This window comes from Rhizophagus irregularis, chromosome 16 (genome assembly GCF_026210795.1).
Source record: "Rhizophagus irregularis chromosome 16, complete sequence".
NCBI classification, from domain to species: domain Eukaryota; kingdom Fungi; phylum Glomeromycota; class Glomeromycetes; order Glomerales; family Glomeraceae; genus Rhizophagus; species Rhizophagus irregularis.
This window is the reverse complement of record NC_089444.1, coordinates 3,094,737-3,111,448: the sequence shown is the minus strand read 5'-3', so window position 1 is coordinate 3,111,448 and position 16,712 is coordinate 3,094,737. Positions and strand designations below refer to the sequence as shown.

At 27.8% G+C, this 16,712-nt stretch overlaps 4 protein-coding genes across 4 annotated transcripts; 3 read left to right on the top strand and 1 right to left on the bottom strand.

Moving 5' to 3' along the window:
* Nucleotides 1–2,347: 2,347 nt before the first annotated feature.
* Nucleotides 2,348–3,866, bottom strand: OCT59_008397 (uncharacterized protein; the record flags this gene model as incomplete). The annotated part of the gene is made up of 4 exons (XM_066142429.1): nt 2,348–3,109; nt 3,186–3,522; nt 3,666–3,705; nt 3,779–3,866. The coding sequence occupies 4 exons, from the start codon at nt 3,864–3,866 to the stop codon at nt 2,348–2,350; spliced, it is 1,227 nt and encodes a 408-aa protein (XP_065999312.1).
* Nucleotides 3,867–9,337: 5,471 nt separating this feature from the next.
* OCT59_008396 (uncharacterized protein) lies at nt 9,338–10,168 on the top strand (the record flags this gene model as incomplete). The annotated part of the gene is made up of 1 exon (XM_066142428.1): nt 9,338–10,168. The coding sequence occupies one exon, from the start codon at nt 9,338–9,340 to the stop codon at nt 10,166–10,168; it is 831 nt and encodes a 276-aa protein (XP_065999311.1).
* Nucleotides 10,169–10,416: 248 nt separating this feature from the next.
* Nucleotides 10,417–11,905, top strand: OCT59_008395 (uncharacterized protein; the record flags this gene model as incomplete). The annotated part of the gene is made up of 13 exons (XM_066142427.1): nt 10,417–10,419; nt 10,676–10,696; nt 10,782–10,810; nt 10,890–10,913; nt 10,992–11,014; nt 11,136–11,147; nt 11,228–11,271; nt 11,336–11,369; nt 11,448–11,482; nt 11,552–11,584; nt 11,669–11,675; nt 11,765–11,804; nt 11,896–11,905. The coding sequence occupies 13 exons, from the start codon at nt 10,417–10,419 to the stop codon at nt 11,903–11,905; spliced, it is 315 nt and encodes a 104-aa protein (XP_065999310.1).
* Nucleotides 11,906–11,932: 27 nt separating this feature from the next.
* On the top strand, nt 11,933–13,077 carry OCT59_008394 (uncharacterized protein; the record flags this gene model as incomplete). The annotated part of the gene is made up of 8 exons (XM_066142426.1): nt 11,933–11,939; nt 12,037–12,053; nt 12,299–12,340; nt 12,422–12,448; nt 12,525–12,562; nt 12,704–12,738; nt 12,811–12,830; nt 12,889–13,077. The coding sequence occupies 8 exons, from the start codon at nt 11,933–11,935 to the stop codon at nt 13,075–13,077; spliced, it is 375 nt and encodes a 124-aa protein (XP_065999309.1).
* Nucleotides 13,078–16,712: the final 3,635 nt, after the last annotated feature.

Sequence of the window (16,712 nt, the reverse complement as noted above, 5' to 3'; positions counted from 1 at the left end):
TAAAAGAAAATGAAAATGAATCCTAGTTTGTGGATGATTCAGCCTTATATAACTAGTGTATCTCGTACAACGTTGAACACTTATGCACGTGACTAAATTTTGCATATACGACAATCATGTTTTCTTACTAGTATTATGGGAACTCAAAATGAATTAAGCTATAATGATAATTTGGATCATTTGTCTTCCAATCTAACGACAAATTTTTCTTCGGGTTAGTAAAAAAATTAAAAAAGGCTCACAGATCTTAATGATCAACAAAGTTGGTTTTTTTACTTTATAAAAACAAAATGCAGTACGAAAAACAGAAAATTAAAAAATAAATTTATTAAAGGATTAGATTACGATATATTTATATACGGACGCGAGTAAAAGAGAAAATAAAAATTCGATAGGTTTGGTTAAAATGAGCGCGTCGAATAAAGTATTAGATAAAGAATATTTAAGGATATCAAATAATTTTGATGTTATGGAATTGGAGTTAATGGCAATCTTTATAGGTTTTACTTCAGAGGCTAAAGTTAAAATTTACACGGATAATATGACCGCGGAAACAATTATTTAATCGCGAAGAATTGAGAATTGATGTGGTCTACAAGGACAATTTGGAATATTCAATCTATAGCTTTGTGGAAATTGGTATATAAATTTATTAAAGATAATAATTTTACAACAATTATTAATAAAGTTAAATCTCATTCGAACGATTAAGGGAATGACATGGCGGATGCGTTAAGTAAAATGTCCCTCGAAAATAATGATAATTCAGAAATATTTATTAGTATAAACGATGAAGTAATATGAGAATATTTAGCTAATTGGAGAAAAATATTGATTAAGGAGAGCCCTAGAGAATTCATGAAAAAATTAAATCAATATAGGTATAAGGCGGAATGGTTATCCCTAGACATATGCAGGTCGATGCGAATGAAAATAATAGATATTGAGATTGGAAATTATCATTTGAGATAATCATGAAAGAATTTAGATCAGATATTTCATAGAATAACAATGAATGCGTGGCGTTTAATATTAAAAATTACTTAGAAATTTTACCTACGATGAGCTTTATTAAACAAAAGAAATCCAGAAATTTATTCACGAAGTATATGTATCAGATGTAATAGAACAGGATACATATTTGGATTTGTAGTGAAAACAATGTCACAATGATTCAATTAATCAATGTAGCATACGATCAGTTGAAAGAACGATTAGAAAAAAGTAGTTATTAAAGTTGATCATAGGTTACACGTCAAATTATTTAATATATTGAATGAACGATCTTTAATGATTAATGGAAGAATTTTTCACGAAGCTATAAAAGTGATAGTTTAATAACAAAAGTTTATTTTGTGAAATTTTAAAGATGCGATCAAAGAATTTGTATCACTAGCTAGGAAACATATATGGAAAATTAGATGTGAGGATATTAATCAATAAGAATTAAGCAAAGGTATTAATAGAAATGTTAAACAGACGGGAAACAGGAATTGCTCTTTAATTCCTTGTTATAATGTTAATGAGAAAGTTAAACAAAAGTTTGTCAAAGATACTTTGGATAGATGGGTAGGTTATCATTTAAAGACGGGAAATAATATTAAGGAAATATGTACGATGTTAGATTTATCGGATTTATGGAATTATCATAATTTAGTTGTATTTAGAAGTTCTAGGGAAGAATATTCTATATTAGATTAGATATTAGATTAGATACTTTATTGATGTGATACTTTTGTGTCTATATTATAATTGATTATTGATTATTTAGTATAATTTTTTATAATACTAATAAAGAGAGAGAAAAAAAACAGAAAACTAATGACATGACAGTTTATTTAACATAAAATGTTTTATAAAAATTGTTTTTTGAGTTGTCAAACATCACACTTTATAAAATCTTGGATGATTTCTTTGACACTTTTTTTTTACACGGCACAATATTTTAATGGTAAAATACAAAAATTAAAGAATTGTTAGATAAATTATAATTTATCGGATAATTCTTTCTATCTTAATCATCTCTTTCGGTAATTTATCCGCCCATTAATAATAATTCTGCCTTTTTTTTATAAATTCGATAGTATAATCACGCTTGGGAACTTCATTCGGTACATGTGGCGTCCGTTTATGCAAAGACGTTCTTATTTATTGTTCTGTGTATCTTTACAACCTTTTTTTTGCTTTTACAAATTTTATCGAGAAAAAAAAACAGAGAATCTATCAATTAGAATATAGTTTCATTTTTATGTATCATAAATTTTAATAATCCCAATTTATTAATAATTATATTTTTCTCCTTCAAAATAGAAATAATAAATTAAAACCTGATCGATATAATCAGTTACTATTGATCAATCATTTGAAAAACTTCCCATTCCTCTACATTAAATTTATTTTCAGTTTTTCTAATTGGTTTTTCATAACAGTTTTTTTTACTCCAACAATAATCATAAAAATAAGACTCTTGAATACCACTTATTTCACACAATTTCCATATATTAAGGTCACCATCACCAAATGTTGGCCCGCAATCACGACCATTATATATGGCTTTACGTCCATTCATTACACGACTTAAGATGTAATCTTCAATTCTATTAGTATTAAAAGAAAATATAAAACTATCTTTAGTAAAGTACCAAAAACCATTAGATCCCCATTTAATTGGGTTATATCCTCCAAGAATTTCATTACTGTTTTTCACTTTAACAAGTGTTACTGTGCGTGATTTGTTGTCACAAATTTCGTGAAATTTATTACGTGAAAATCCATCCCGAGATCCGCGAAACAATAATTTAAATTCATATGGAGAAGATTCGTCAGATTCGTCAGTAATTTCTAATCTATCAATCCATTTTGAGATTAATTTGGCATGTTGAGATGTAATAATTTTTGAATCAATTGCTTTTAAATTAACTTCCTTAGTTATACAAGGTTTTGAATTATCAGTTGGCTTGATATTAGGATCCAAAAGACTTAGAAATGTCTTTAATAAATTTATAAATAATTCTTCAGGTAGAATTTCTCTATAAGGAAATACTTTATCTAAAAATTCTTTAGATGTTAAGTTGTAGAATTTAATAAATGGAATAAATGTTAAAATCATCTTTTGAATAATTTGTAATATCAGAAGGAAGTTCTGGATTTTGTGCATTTCCCCATTTAAGAACATGTTCCCAAACTTGGATTTCACTCATTTGAAGATTATCATTTTGAATTATTGTGATCAAAAGTTTTTCTGGAATTGAGGAAAAATTCAATGAGTTAAATATCTTAACTGGTTCTTTCGTCATTAAATCAGTACAATATTTTTGAAGTTCGGAGAAGGAATCATTTTCGAAGCTTGTTTGATATACCAAATTAAAATTTTGTTCCATCCAATTTGTTTCATTTTCAATTAAAAAGGATTGTAAATAAGTGATTAAGTCTTGAAGACTAAGTTCATTAGCGGCAATTAGAATTTTAATTATATCTGAATCATCATATTCATTTAAAGAAATGTTTCCACCATAAATATAACTAAAAATAAAATTTTATAAATAAAAAATTTAAAAAAAAAATTATTTATTATTTATTAAAAAAGCGTCAATTATTTATCATTTTTTTTATCTTAAGATTATTTGAAAAATTTCAGGCGAAATATTTGGTAATTTAATATGTACTAAAGTTCCATCATTTTTCTTTTTATTGGTTGACAAAATTCTTCGCAAGTAAGGAGAACGATAATGTAATATAACCATATGGGCACGAAATATTTTTATATAAGGATCATTACCAACTTCAATAGTAATATCATAATATTCTTCATCATTTAAAATATCAAGTAAATTTTGTGATAATTTTGGTAACAATATATCAGCCATTATTTATTTTTTTATAAATTAAATAAAAGGAAAAGGAGAAATGAATTCTAATTCCGTGGATTGTCCAACACTCCAACTTATTATTGTATTCTGCCTAACGTTACATTTATGGCACGTGACTAAATTTTGTTACAGCGAAATGGCGTCTCCTATTTACATTTTAAGAATGCCCTTTTCACTAAATGTTTCAGAGATAATTTTCATTACTGGTATTATTTTAGCAATTTTATGGCTATACTAATTTTCGCCACTACTTCCATTGATTCTGGATGAAGAACCGGGTCCGATTGAACAACATCTGGAAATTTTTTCGATTTGTAATCATCCGGACCCATGTCTTCTGCTGTCATTATTTGGAATCCGTGCTAATTCCACGTCGGACCCAATGGGAACCTGGGGCGAAAATTATATTATATCCTTATTTTATTAAGTAGTTTAGGAAATTCAAAATGAATTCAGAAATGACGTCATTTCGTAAGGTAGATGATGTACATTTGTAGTTATTCATTTCCTAAAATGGATGATGACGGATGGTATAATCCTAAAATTTAAATGACGTCATTTCTGGCCATATCGATTTTCTTTCCTCACCCTTTCGCATTCACCAAGGGCAACATCTGCAACACCCATTATAAAACAATATTCGGAGTGTTATAATTCTGTCAATTTATCGGTGAAACTTAAAATATTTAAAATTTATTATATATACACCGGTTGTCTTTTTTTCACCTTGAAGTTTTGATCACCCTGTGTATTTTGTCCATTTTCCTTATTCAATTATTTGTCCAGACTTCTTTTCTGACATTGAATCTTGTTCTCTATACTCTGAAAAAAGAATCACTCAAATAGTTGGCGCCACGAAACAGTTTGAGTGGTAGTAACTATTCTTTGATTTGTTCAACTTAACCCATTATCCATTTATCCATTATCAATTGATTGAGAGTTTTCTTTGTCATTCCTCTTTCCTTTACGTCCTTACCCTCTTTTTAATCTGTTTTGATGGTTTCTATAAGTTTTCTGAAAGTTCACATTTTGCTCATTTCTTCGTTAACTTCAAAAAATCGCAACCGATCTTTGACCTTCTCGAAGTACTATGTCATCATTGATGAAAAATCATCATGTTTCAATTGTTTAATGATAATTTTTCATCATGATTCAACTGATTCATGATGATTTTTCACCATGTGAAATGAAAACTTTTCATCATGTGACGAGTTTCTTACCAATATACTGGTTTCTTATAATACAAATTTGGAAATTTTAGTTTTTATTCTGGTATTTGCTATTATCACGTTTATAAAATTATAAAATACATTGCAGTCAACTACAATAATGGAAATAATCGCTACCACCCGGTTAAGATTAAAATCCTAGACGTGCCAATCTTGTTCGTCCAGTCGTCTCTACAGTCTACACACACCCTCTTTACTACTTACTACCTTATCCTCCCAAAAAATAAAAATAACTTAAAATACAAGGAAAATGTATTATCTAACATTATAGAAATCTAATATATTCCCCGAAATATATATTATTCCTAATACCTTTTTCACCAAAAAATCTACTATCCAAAGAATTGAATAATATTATCTAACCTATTTTTAATATTTTTATTTTTTTCGTGATATTATATTCTTTTTCACAATTTTACATCGTTGGGATCAAAATTTGTTCTAAAATTTGTGAAAAATAAAATTTCGACAGCCAAATAAAATGTGTATTGCTAAATATCACCGCTGCCAGCGATTGTAGAATTTTGGGCAGAATTAAAAACGTCATGAAACTCTGCCCGTTAATATTTACTAATGCTAGTGCGGTGAAAATCACCTACGGTGAGTTTTAGGCATTTAGCAATTCTCAAATAAAATATTTGTAAATCGATAAATGTTGATGAATTATAATGAAATAATGAAAATACTCCAAATATCAACTATTAGTCTTTAAATGTTGTTTTACTCAATAAAATGATATCATAATATTTTAATTTTTAATATAAACGTTGTTTTAGTTTAGTTTTATGTTTATACATGTCCATTGGTCAAACGTTTCGTCATCAAGTCCACACAAAGGACATCAATTGCTCAAAGGTAGATAATTCTTCTAATAAAAATTTTAATTTTAACGATAACTTTCTTGAACTTTAATTAATATCAATGTAATGAATTTCTGTTATACGATATTTACTAGATTTAAAAATTCTTCTAAACCTTTAATTTGACTAACTTCTATTAAAACTTTCTTAATTTTTTTTCAATAATAATATAATTCCATCATGGAATTAAATCGAGTTAAAATTTGTAATTTTAAACGATAAAAGATAAATTCGAATAATACTGTATGTATTTTTACATATAGGTTAAATTATTATTTAATGTGCTGTAACTTTCTCAAAATATTAAATTATTATAAATAATGTTCTCACATAACATTCCCCAAAATATTATTCAACATTAATTTAAAAAATTTGACGAGGTAAAATATTCAATTTTTGATCATTTAATGTATTATAAAAATTAATCAAATTTTGCGAATCTGTAAAAATTGTTGCTGTATACTACCGCGATTAATTCACTTCATAGTGATGAAGGCAATTTTCTACATTCTTTGAGAAAAAAAGATTGTACTTTGTTATTTTCTTCAAAAATAAATCCACTAGTTATATTACAATTTTCACTTAATTAACGATCCATCCGTCAAATATTAAATTTGATCGCTATATTTTTAATAATTCATTTCTAGTTGGAGAAGGTTCAATCTATTTTAAAATTAATTATTATTTATTATTAATAATGGTTATTTTGCTAAATTTGAGCTACCATCGTAAAAACTATTTTTAAAGGGTAAAGATTTCGCATAATCCATAATATAATTAATTGCTTAAATAAAACTACCTAGTAAATTATTACTGTATTTTCTAATACTGCCTCTAGCTATAATAAAAACATCATCTCTTTTTAGCCGTAATTATACAAGGCGTTTGATAATTATCATAAACACAATATTTAGATAGTATATTATTTGTTTATGGCGTTGTTTTTTGGAGTAAGAACGCGATAAGGCACGTGCATTTATCAGTCAAATATTCTGTAAACCAATCAAATTTTAATATTTCGTGCATGATGTTCAAAGCCATAGGCAATAATAGACAACAAAATATAAATATTATTATATGAATTAGTAAACAACTAAGAAAAAAATAATTTAATGGCATATTGATATTTCTTACGATTATTGAGAATCCAAATCACGGGTATGAATAAAATTTGTTATAGAATGTTTCCAGATATAAAATATATCAATATTATATAGTACCATATTCTAAGAATTTCAAATTCCAATTAAATATACCAGTATTACATTTTTCTTAATCAAATAATGTTCATTTTAATCAATCTTCTTGTCAAAAAGTACCATACATACGCTTCTTTTGTTTAAAGGCTAATGTTTAATCTTCCACTTGATTTAACTCACTGCGAAAATGATAGGCTAGGCATGATAAAGGGCGCACATAAAATAAAAATTCCTAAATTATATTTCGGTAACATCTGTTTAACTTAATTGTCTGACATGATATGTAAAATTTGTTATTTTAGGCACGGAAGCAATCTTACAAGGTGTGGGAGTCAGTTCGAAGTTTTAATGAATTAGGGTTTTATTTAGCATTTGTGTTTAGCAAAAATCACTAAAAAGGTAAAAAATCAGGCGAAGTAGCTAAACTTATGATACGGATTATCATACTTTGAGAGAAAAAACAACGTATTATCAATCCTTATCGTAACAAAATTTAGTCTTCAGAAAGTTGTAATTAACCGTGACTAATAATTGTAGATTTGAGAATAAATATTAAAGAATCTTCTTTATGCTAAACGATAAAATTAAACTTGGTGTCCATTATTCCGACTTATGACTTAAAGACAAGTGGAATGAAGTCTCCCCATGTATGGTTGTTATGGGTCAATGCAAGCGTTGTAGTATTGTAGATCTATTAAACCGTCTCCAAAGAAGGATGTATATACTTTCCAATACTGATGATTTAAATCTTCTGGATCTAATAATCGTTGAATTGATAGTCACTTTAATTTGTCAAATAATGATTATGAATGGTCATTAAAAATTTATTATTAAACCTATTAAACCACGATTTTCTACATCACATCCGATCAATGAAGCTCATAACTCATGAATTGCCGATCATTTATCGATCATCACTAGTGCCGTTATATTTTTTTTTTTACTTCATTGAAAAATTTCATATATCAGAATATTACAGAAATTTACTGAAAATCTTATTTATATCAAATTTTAATTAAATAAATTTTTATCCAAATCAAATCATTACTGGCCAACTTTCATAAGTAACAATCTTTTTTAATTTTTAATAAGCAAATATTATAATTAGTTGAATTCTTTACAAGTAAAAAACCTGTATTAATGAGCGCAAATATTGTATTATTTTTTTCATAGATTATATATGATATAAAGAATATCTATGCAAAGTTTAAACTTCTGCCATGCATAATTTATCTTCTGCCATCAATTTTTAGTGCGATTATTCGATTTTATCACATAAATCACATAATACATCTATTAATTTTGCTCTAATTGAAAATTTCAGATATTAATGTATCTTCAAATTTTATTTATAAATTTATATTATTTTAACTTTTACATTTAATTTTTTTTAACCAAATCCAAGCATTATTGGCCAAGTTTTATAAGTAGTTTAATTATTGAGCGTTAAATGATCGGCAGGTGATAAAAGCTGAAAGCATGTCCGCCCTGTTTCATGTGTGTAGTATGCAAGATTGTTGTATAAGTATAGCACACAATATGAAGCTCTTATTGATTGTTGGGTCAGAGAAATTAAAGATAATCATCTTTTTCATATTCATCCAATAAACGATGTTCCAAAAAAAAAATGAAAACGAACACATTTTTATGGCGCAATCTAAAGTATTATAATTCCTGACACCATATTTTTTCATAATTTTGGACATTTTCCAGACATTTTATAGGTATACTGGACAATTTCCGAACAATTTTGGTGACAAATTCTGAATATTCTTTTTTCATAGGGTAGTTTTATGCAGTTTTACGTTGAATCTGATTCGATTTGATAACATGCAGACTGTCTTTATTGAAGATTACTAAAAACAATCACTAGAGAGTCTCTTTAATATGTGGGTTAGAATATTTATCGTGAATCGCATAAAAATAACCATTGTTTTGGAAATAGTGGAGATACATGACATAATTTGATGTATGCACTGTATGCACTTGGAAGATTATTTTCATTTAAATTAACGAATTCGGTTAAGTGAAAATCATTAAAAATTACGAATTCAATTTGGAATCACAAATGTTGATCCCACAATTTTTAAATAACCCATCTGTCCTCATCTCAGCGTTTTGATAAGATAATTTCTCATATTTTTCGCAAATATTTCTCAATTGTTTGCTAAAAATTTGCAATGACAGACTACGATCCATATAATGATTTCTGGGGAGATTTCCTTACAGGAGTCGTAGTGACCATTATAGCCACACGAATAAGTGATAAAACTAAGGATGAGAATGATGGTTGCAATAATAAAAAGACTAAGAAAAAGAACTACCTTGATATTTTGGATGACTTTATAATTTTTGGTTCGCTTCATGCCATGAATATTTATTATTTCTTCAAGTGGTGGAGATATGAAAATAAATTTACCAAAGCCTTTGGGGTCATTATATTTATCTATTCAATTTTCTTCTTATTTTTTGCGATTTTTTTTAATGTTAAAGATGTTAAAGATGAGAAAAAAAGGGGGTTTATGAGGGGACACAAATGTCTTATTTTATTTATCACAGCGCTTCTTTTCTTTGTTAATCCAAGTTCTATTAAACAAATTGAAGTCCCTAATGAATTTAGCATGAATAAGAATTTTCACAAAAATTGCGAGGTTGGTAATTTATTGAAATGGATTGCAGTATCATTCTTAGCGGCTGCATGGATCCTTTTTCTGTCTATTTGGTACAATCGATCGAACGAATGGTGGAACGAATTGTGGAACAAACAACGGTGGATTATACAGTTGAACATCAGAAAATTCGTTATACTTATTTTTCTTATTATTGCGATTTTAATTCAATCTGTCAGGAGTGGTTTAGTATTAAGTAATAATTTTTGGCAAACAAAAATCACAACAGCTCTTACTATAGTGGCAATAACCAGATTAATTGACATTTACAAAAATGGTGGTTCAAGTTTGTATGCGGAAATATTTTGGGGGAAAGATGTGGATGAGTCTACAAATCCATGATTTACATATGATAAACTAAATATTTGACGAAATATTTTTCTTTGTGTCCAAGATATAGATAAGTCAAATATATTGTTAACCATTTTAATTGCATTCCTCAAAAAATGGAATGAGAAAGCGAAGATAACAGCAGCAATAACCTTATATTATTTATTAGTGTAGAATACTATTTCAAGTATCATCAAACATGTAATTTTATTAATAAAACTATGATACCATTTCAAACATAAATATCTAATTACCGAATAATGGTAATAATGTAATATTACAAAAATTGATTATCCCATTCGAAACCGGCTGATCGGCAAAAGATAATCTTTAATATTTAAAAACTTTTTTTGACTTTCTTAGGATCTTTTCGACTTTGATTGATAGAGGTAAATAAATATAATTTTATTTTTTTTATAAAAAAAAAAATTTTTTCATGAATGGCGTCTTATTTTTTTCAGCTTCGGTCTAAAATTAACTTTATAGAAACGTTTTACTAACGTTTCTTTTTTTATGTAGGAATTACCAGCGAACTTTAAGGTGAAAAAGAGTTGGAACTTATTTCTATCTTTTTTTTTAATTTAAGAAACGTTAACGTTTTTCTCATTATTTTTTTTTTTTGTAGGGCACCGGCTTGAACGAACCAGCTTTATGGTAAGAAAGAGTTTTTTTTATCTTTTTTTTTTTAATTTAAGAATCGTTTTAACGTTTCTTTTCATTATTTGTTTTGTAGGACGATACAAAACCGAACTTTAAGGTAAGGGGGAAGGAGAAATTTTTTACTTTAAATTTAAGAAACGAACTGACGCTTCTTTTTCATTGCTTTATTTTGTAGGACGCTGGCTTGGACACAAACTGGTCTTTAAGGTAAAAAATGGGGAAAGGGGGAAGGAGGAAGAGGATTTTTTTATTTAAATATAGGAAACGAACTAACGTTTCTTTTCATAGTTTTTTGTAGAGCGCCGGCTTGGACTATAAGGAGGGAAATTCGGTAAGGAAGTTCTTGACTTTTTGTAAATAATTCTTTTCAACGAAACGTATAACATTCCGTTTTTTTTCTTCTTTTTATAGGCTGCTGGTTCTTCAGGGTCTTCGAACGCATGGATGTAATGGAGGTTCGAAATTTTTTTTTAAAAAATTTGTTTATTTTGTTTTTTTTTAATTTTTTTTTTTTTGTAGGTGTCAGTTTCTTCGACTTTGAGACTTGGGTCTGGTAAGTTTCGATTCGAAAATTCGAAACGTTTTTTTTTAATTTATTTTTTTAATCTCTCTTTTTTTTTGTATGTATTAGTTCTTTCGGCTTTAGGACTTGGATATGCTGATCTGGTAAGTTTCTATTTGAAAATAATATTTTTTTAGTTTTCTTTTTTAAAAAATTTTATCTTTTTTTTGTAGGTACTTCGGCTTGGACTCGGATATGCTGATATGGTAAGTTTCTAATCGAAACTTATTTGTAATAACATTTTTAATTTGTTTTTCTTATTAAAAATCATTATATCTTTTTTTTTGTAGGCATCCGGTTCTTTTGGCATTTAACTTTGGATGTTGGTTTCTTGGACTTTTTCAGTTGGATTACTCGACGTTGTGATTTCGGTGTTCTTTTTGTAGGATGGTACCTTGCTGTAGATCGGCGGCTTAGAATGAATTGGTCAGTTTCGGAGCAAATCTTTGCATCGAAACTTTTAAAATTTATATAAATATATATATATTTATTTTGATTTTTCTTTTCTTTTTTGTAGGTATCGGTAAATTGAGCTTCCTGGATCCTGAGACGATATGATCAGTAAGTTTCGAAATGGTTCATTTCGAAACTTTTTTAAAGTTGTTTTATAATTTTATTTTGAAAATACTAACCATTTCTTCTTTTGTCTATTTTGTAGGTCTCTTCAATTTTTGGGTCAGCTTCTTTTGTTTTATTCAGTCCATCCGACATAATTAGGGGTAAGCTTCGAAGTTCTACTTCGCTTCGAAACTTAAATTTTTTTTTGTTTTTCTTTAGAAACGTTAACTAACGTTTCTTGTTGCTTTTTTTTGTAGGATTCAGGATCGGTTATATGGGGTTTCGAAGGCATATACCTTCGAATTTATTATTTTTTTTTAACGAAACGTTTTACAAACGTTTTCGTTTTTTTTCTTTTGTAGGTCCAAGACGCCCATTTAGAAGGCTGGACTCCTATTTCAAAGGTATATATATACCTTCGAATTTTACTTTTTTTTTTATTTTAACGAAACGTTTTACTAATGTTTTCGTTTTTTCTTTTGTAGGTCTTGTGGCTTGGACGCGGGTTTAAAGTAAGTGTTTTTTTTTCTCTTTCTTTTTACTTTTTTCAACGAAATGTTTATTAATTTTTCATTTTTAATTTTGCAGATGGCTCTTCGGGTCTCTCTGGACACAGAATTCGTGAAGTGCTTTTCATCTATTAAAAAATTTATTTTAACTTTTTTGTTTCTTTTTGTCTTCAACCTGGAATCGGATTTCAATTTTTTTTAAAGCTTTTTTCGAAACTTATTGAAAAGAGACTTATTTTTTTTATTATTTTTTTGTAGGGACTTCAGCTCCGACTTAGATACCGGATTCCCAGGTATACTTCGAAACAAAATTTTTGAAACATTATTATATTATTTTTTTTTAACTTTTTATTATTATCTTGTAGGAATCCTGCCTTCAGGCAAAGTAAGTTTCGAAGTTTTAAAAATTTAAAAATTTTGAACTTATTTGTTTAAAGAAACAGTTTACTAGATACATGCAATTTTCCGAACTGGACCCTTTTCTGAAACATACAATATCTCGAATCCTAATATCTCAAATTCCAATACCCCAAATTCCAATTGAAACATGTCTATCCAGGTTACTTTGGTATGATCGTCCACAATCCCCTGAACGAACCCAAAAGACAAAAAAAATATTAGTAATTAATTAATGCTAAAGAAAAGAGGAAAAAGAAGAAAAGAAAAATTAAAAAGCAAAAAAATTAGAATGGGAAAAGATTATATCATTTATATGACTACTGTTACTATCGATTTGTGTCGGGGTCACGTGATAGTAACAGAAATTCGTGTCACGTTTATCGTAAAATAAAATGAAATAAAGTATATATGTAAAATTAAGAGTTATATGTATGATTTTAAAGTGTATATTTATTCAATGTAAATAATAACTTAAAATAATCAAGCAATACAATAAATAAATGCTAATACATAATAAATTTCATAAATAATATCAGAATAGAATATTGCTGCCTCTGCCGGCGATCTGCAATATTACCGAATAAACTATACTAAAATTTAACACTAAATAAACCTTAATCATCCCCTATTCCCCACTGTTCGCCCGCTCTATATATATTGTTCGAAAATTCGGTATAAATTATACTATGTATAAGTTAAACTTCATATAAATTATACCAAGTATAAATTACACTTAGTAAAAGTATAAGTTACACCGTTACACTGCGGATCGCTGCTAATTTCTTGAACTTTCCATGTGGCGCAGATCCGCGTAACACTACCTACCAATTTTCCTATCCCAGATATGTAGTACAAATCACGTGAATAGTATAAGCTACGTGAGTCAGCCAAAAAAATTACTATTAGTTCTACACATTTTTCCATGGCCGGAATTATTATAATGCCAGTCAGCGTCTAAAAAGGGAAATAAATTCCGGCCGGAATTATCTATAAAAGGAAAGAAATACATGATTATTTTGGTCAATTCTACGCACCTTTTTATGTCGGGGTCCTACTAGTAAGGCGCAGTAAGGCTGTAGAAAAAGCACAACAAAAACAAAAAGAACATTACAATAAGAAATTTAAACGAAAAAGCCGGATTTGAAATAGGAGATCAAGTATTGTTATATGACGCAGCAAAGGAAAAACAATGGAATGGAAAATTAAAAGAGAAAGGACCATATTATATTCACGACACAATTAGAAATGAGCATACAAAATTAAAGAATTAGACAGAAGGATTTTAAAAGCAACAATTAATGGAGAATTATTAAAGAAATACATTTTCAGCAAAAAAAAATAATAATTTTGTAAATACTATTTGATTGATTGAGCGGGTGGTCATAGGTTTACGATAAGATTCATTTCATTCGATATGGAATGCTTACGATAACTATTTTTTTTCTTTTTTACTAAGATTGGTTGTCAGAAAAAGTAATTGGTTTAAATATTATTGATTATTATAATATTCATTGTCGTACTACACCATCATTATTAGAAACACATTATATCAGTATCTCCTAATATTTTACAAATAACATTTTAATAACATAATATTTTAATGCATAATCCTAAGGGATTTAGTTATTGAAAAGTTTAAAATCATTTTATAAATCAAATAGGTAAATGTTATTATGAACAAAATGAATTATGGAAACAATTTTTGATTGAATATTCTTATGAAAATAGAATTGAAATTCTTAATATTCATAATTATGATAAAACATCAGGAATTAAGATATTAAAAATTCCTATAATAGGGCCACTTCATATTTCTTTGTTATGGGCGTGGTTTCTATAAAGAATGGTTAGTAGCTTAACATAATTGTAAATGCAATCATTGTTTTTTAACTATATCATTTGGGGTTCAAAAAAATGATATTAATGTTATTTCAGCATATTTATTCATAAATTAAAGTGAAAAGGGGGACACTTTGAAACACTGATTATCAAAAAAAAAAAAACTTTAAATAGAATTAAAAATAATTTAAAGGAATTAAGAAATTTTAAATTATAATAATAAATATTAACTTCGAGGGAAGTCATCACATATTCTAGTTACAAGTCTTATTATATTTTCAAAAAATTTATTTATTTATATAATCATATACGAAAAAAAATGATCAGTATATTTTGATATTTAGAAATGTCTAATCACCAAAAACATATACGCTAATAAAGTTATAATCACAAATTGATCTTGGCTATTTGATTATAAAAATCATCTGAAGTCTATAATAAATTAATTCGTGATCACATATAGGATTCGGGGATAATAATTTTACTACTTTTAGAATCTCGCGTTTTTTACATACACAACTTCTTTTTTAAAGTCAAAACGTATGGGAATATATATCAACCAATTTACCATCCTTTCTAATTTTACGCTCACGCAGCCCTTACAAACATCCTTTTTAATTCCCTACACTCCGTAATATTGACTTATAAAAAATATTACCAACCCAATATGAGTATAGGCTACCTCATTTTCCTACTAATAAAATAAAGATCTGCCATTGACAAAATCCTCCTTACTAAAGAATTACATTTATATAACAAATTTAACATTAATTTCCCCAGATACGAAGATTTTAGATGAACACTTTCCTATAGTATGCGACATACCTAACCTTAACTTCTATGACGTTAATTCATTACGCTACGAAATTACAAAATATCACATGAGAGTACCGATCGGTGTTCTGACTTCCAAATGTTCTGGTCAAATTTAAAAAGATATGCGCAAAAAAAAATTATTATGTTTTTACATAAAAGTAAGATTATAAGCGCGTAAAAAAAATTTATTTATTACTAAAATGTTAAATGTAATTTATACTTACGTGCCCTACCCGTTAAAAACTTATTTACAATTTACTAATGAAAATTATAATTCACTCTTGAGAATTTATTACATTCCCACCTAATTGTTGTACGCTTTTTCAAAGTCAAAGCTAGAATTCTATATGAAAAATTGCACATATAGGGCAAATTTTACGCGTTTGGAAAATTTTCGCGCGTGTAGGGCTACTATGATCGATCTACAAAATATTTATTTACTTAGCATCTATGAAAGCTTGACGATATAATAAAGTTCGTAAGACGTAAGATATCTAAACAAGATAAAAAAAACGTTAGTATAATTGGACCATACTCTATAAAAAAAAGCTTCCAGAAAAGTGTTGGTATCATGCTACCAAGTGGTTCACCTAGAACTTGCACAATAAAGACAATTCTTTTTTTGTTTTTTATTTTTTTTGTTTCGTTTTTTTTGTTATTTATTTTTAAGTCCCCACTATGTAGTCCTTTGGTAAACCACTGATAATTCATGACACCAACTATAAGAGCCAGGTACATAGGCTAATCCTGCTCCAGGAAAGCCAGTTTCTCCTATATTCTTACTCCTCAGCTTTTTTTTTCTGTAAACCAGTATCATTAAAACTATGCTAAGCAGGGAGCGCAAGCTTACCTTTATTTATTTTTGGAGTTGTTGCTACCTCTTGGAAGTGCCTTCGACGCTACAACAGTGGTACCAACTATTGCACTGAGCGCTACAGCCTACAGCCACTCCAGCCTTATGCTGGAGGAACGGCCTTCACAACTCAAGTATAAACAACGTAAGGAAAATTTTATATTAAATATACTATTTCCCATAGAAAGAGGTGTATTTTTTTAGGAAAGGAACTTGAAGTTTTGAATATACTTTTCGTAAAGTAATAATATTTTTAATATTTTTATATTTTTTCGTAAAGTAATAATGTTTTTCGTAAGTAATAATATTTTTGTAAAATAATAAAATGTTAGAAAGACGTTTGAAGTTGAAAGAGGCTTG